At 41.4% G+C, this 2500-nt stretch overlaps 1 protein-coding gene across 2 annotated transcripts in view; it reads left to right on the forward strand.

The window, feature by feature from the left end:
• Positions 1–484, forward strand: part of LOC138015851 (carbohydrate sulfotransferase 1-like) — a 6044-nt gene extending 5560 nt beyond the window's left edge. For both annotated transcript variants that reach the window (XM_068862971.1, XM_068862970.1), the window contains exon 2: positions 1–484. This exon is cut by the window's left edge and continues 1087 nt beyond it. In XM_068862971.1, coding sequence (XP_068719072.1) covers positions 1–325 — 325 coding nt within the window. In that variant the 3' untranslated portion in view covers positions 326–484.
• Positions 485–2500: the final 2016 nt, after the last annotated feature.

A 2500-nucleotide genomic window follows, 5' to 3' on the forward strand; every position in this document is an offset into this window, starting at 1 on the left:
TTCGGAAAATCTTCCACAAATATTAGAATTTGCAGATCTCCCTATGGATGAGGGCTTGAGCAAATGGTTTTATTTAGCGACTCACAAAGGTGAGACAAATGAAGTACAGAAAGCTCATCCATGGCGCCAAGATTCCGCTGAAGGAGCTAATAGATGGAGATGGAAAGTCATGCCGTATGACATCACTGTCATTGAACATTACTGCCAACATGTCATGAAATTGCTGGGGTATAAACGACTGAATCTTTCGTATGAAAAACAGAGAAATACTAGTTTTAGTCTTCTTGAAGAAAACTTTGAAGCTGCTCGATGGCTAACGGAGTGAGCCATGCATGGTGCAAAGACAACAATTAAAGAAAATGACCCTAAACCGAAGTGGAGGTGATATCCACGACATTCACCGACTGAGGTGAATATTTGTTTTAGTGTATACCACACAAGTTGAAAAAAGGTGAATCAATACAACTACTTTGTTTTTGTGAAATTTGTTCAGAAATCAGTTCAAATCTCGCGCGCCGGAGGCAATTTTGTTTCTCTTTGGATCTCGGAGGTGAAAAGTACTTGGCTAATCACCTCTGAGTTTGCCAATCAGCCCGCGTGGAGAGCCTATTCACTTGCATTATGTGGTATATACTAAATTATTTAAGAAATAGAAAACATGTACCGTGTTTCTATCGAGTTATAGAAACAGGAGTGAAAGTTTGGGGGAACGAGAGATGCCCAAATATGGACAAAGATAAGATCGAAGTTGCATGCATAGGAAAATGCACAAGCTACATTAAATCCAAAAACCCTAGCTCTGAACCAACAAGTGAAAAGTTTGAAGGTCATGAGCTTATTATTTTAACTTATTGACATCAGTATAGACAATGTCTAAACATGATTCAATTTTGTGCTGTGGTAGACGGCTCTTTACAAGTTACAGTACAACTCCACAGAGTCCTGAGGGTGTACATTTTCCTTAGGCCTAGAAGCAAGTTGAACCACGGGACAAAGACCCGTAGGGTATCAGTAGAGTATTACCATGAAAGAAGGGCCTCATCCCAAGGGAATCAGGTGTTTCAGTCCATCCCAAGTGTCGATGCCAAACAAGGGCCTCGTCCCAAGGGAATCAGGTGTTCCAGTCCATCCCAAGTGTCGATGCCAAATAAGGGCCTCGTCCCAAGAAAATCAGTTCAGTCCACCCCCAAGTGTCGATGCCAAACAAGGGCCTCGTCCCAAGGGAACTCAAGTTGAGGCAATCATCACTAGCTTTTTATGACTCGTTGTTCTAATGGATATCCTACTCTCTACTTGGGCTTTCGACAGATGAAACATGCCAAGCTTAAAAATTGTTAAAGCGGTTTGTATTAGCAACTGTAAAGACACGACCGAGAAGGACAAAACCCGAGTGATTACTCAATCGGGGTATCTGACTGTAAAAAGACGACAGCATGACACCTTTGGGAAAACCGCTAATAAACGTTTTTTTTATTCGTGCTGTATATCACAGTTCCGACCCCTTTCATGACCACGGGTCTTTCGACAAATACAACCAAGCACTAAAATTTGTAAAGCGAATCGCATTGGCAAATGTGAAAGTTTTGGTGTGGTCAGCTTATAACCACAGTAGACCTTTTCACGGTTTCTGACTCCATATTGCCTGGGGGCGGGGGAGCAAAGGCGGTTTAAGTTACAGTTAATGTATGGAATTTTGGCCCAAAACCTCTATGACTCTGGTACAAAGCGGCGGATTTAAAAAATATCACAATATTTCTAGTCAATTCATTAATATCATGTACTAAATGGAGAATTAGGTCCTTGCACAATGCGCAACTTATGAAAATTGGATATTCGAAATCTCCTCATGTCGCTTCAAATTTCGCGGGAATTTGCATAAATTTAATTGCAAGGTTTATATCAAATTTTCAAATTTCGGTTATGGACGTTGTGGCTTGACTCTGATCGCCATCCTTAACGAAAATAATCTTGACAGAAGTGCTTTTTGAGAGAGATTCTCGATATTGCTGGTTTTCACTCAAGTGATCAACAGCCATGTTTTTCAACGAAAACAAAAGGAAGCGTTTGCATAATAATAGAGTTAAATTCCCGGAGGATTTGGTCGGAGAACCAACATGGCCGCCGTTTCTTTTTTTAGGGGCACCAACATGGCGGTCGTGACGTCATGTGAAAACCGAGAATACGCAACCGTCAAACCTTCTTGTAATGGTTGAAAGCCGGCAAAATTCCCATACATTCACTGAAATTCAAGCCGCGTCAGACCGTGAAAAAGTCTATTGATGAAGAAAGAATAAAGCGTTTTGTTACTGTCCTTTCTTGTTTTGTCAAGTGAACGCTTAATTTTCACGATTTCAAGTTTACTGACCTTCATGAAGACAACCCCGATGGAGCCGAGAGTTTCCTATTTTCCCGAAAAGTCTCGCATATCTGTGCGCTCGCCCTGTGAAAACTCAAAGCGATGGGGTTCGTGATAGTCCTACTTTCAGTCTTCCAGCCAATC

This window comes from Montipora capricornis, chromosome 9 (assembly GCF_036669925.1).
Source record: "Montipora capricornis isolate CH-2021 chromosome 9, ASM3666992v2, whole genome shotgun sequence".
In the NCBI taxonomy this organism is placed as follows: domain Eukaryota; kingdom Metazoa; phylum Cnidaria; class Anthozoa; order Scleractinia; family Acroporidae; genus Montipora; species Montipora capricornis.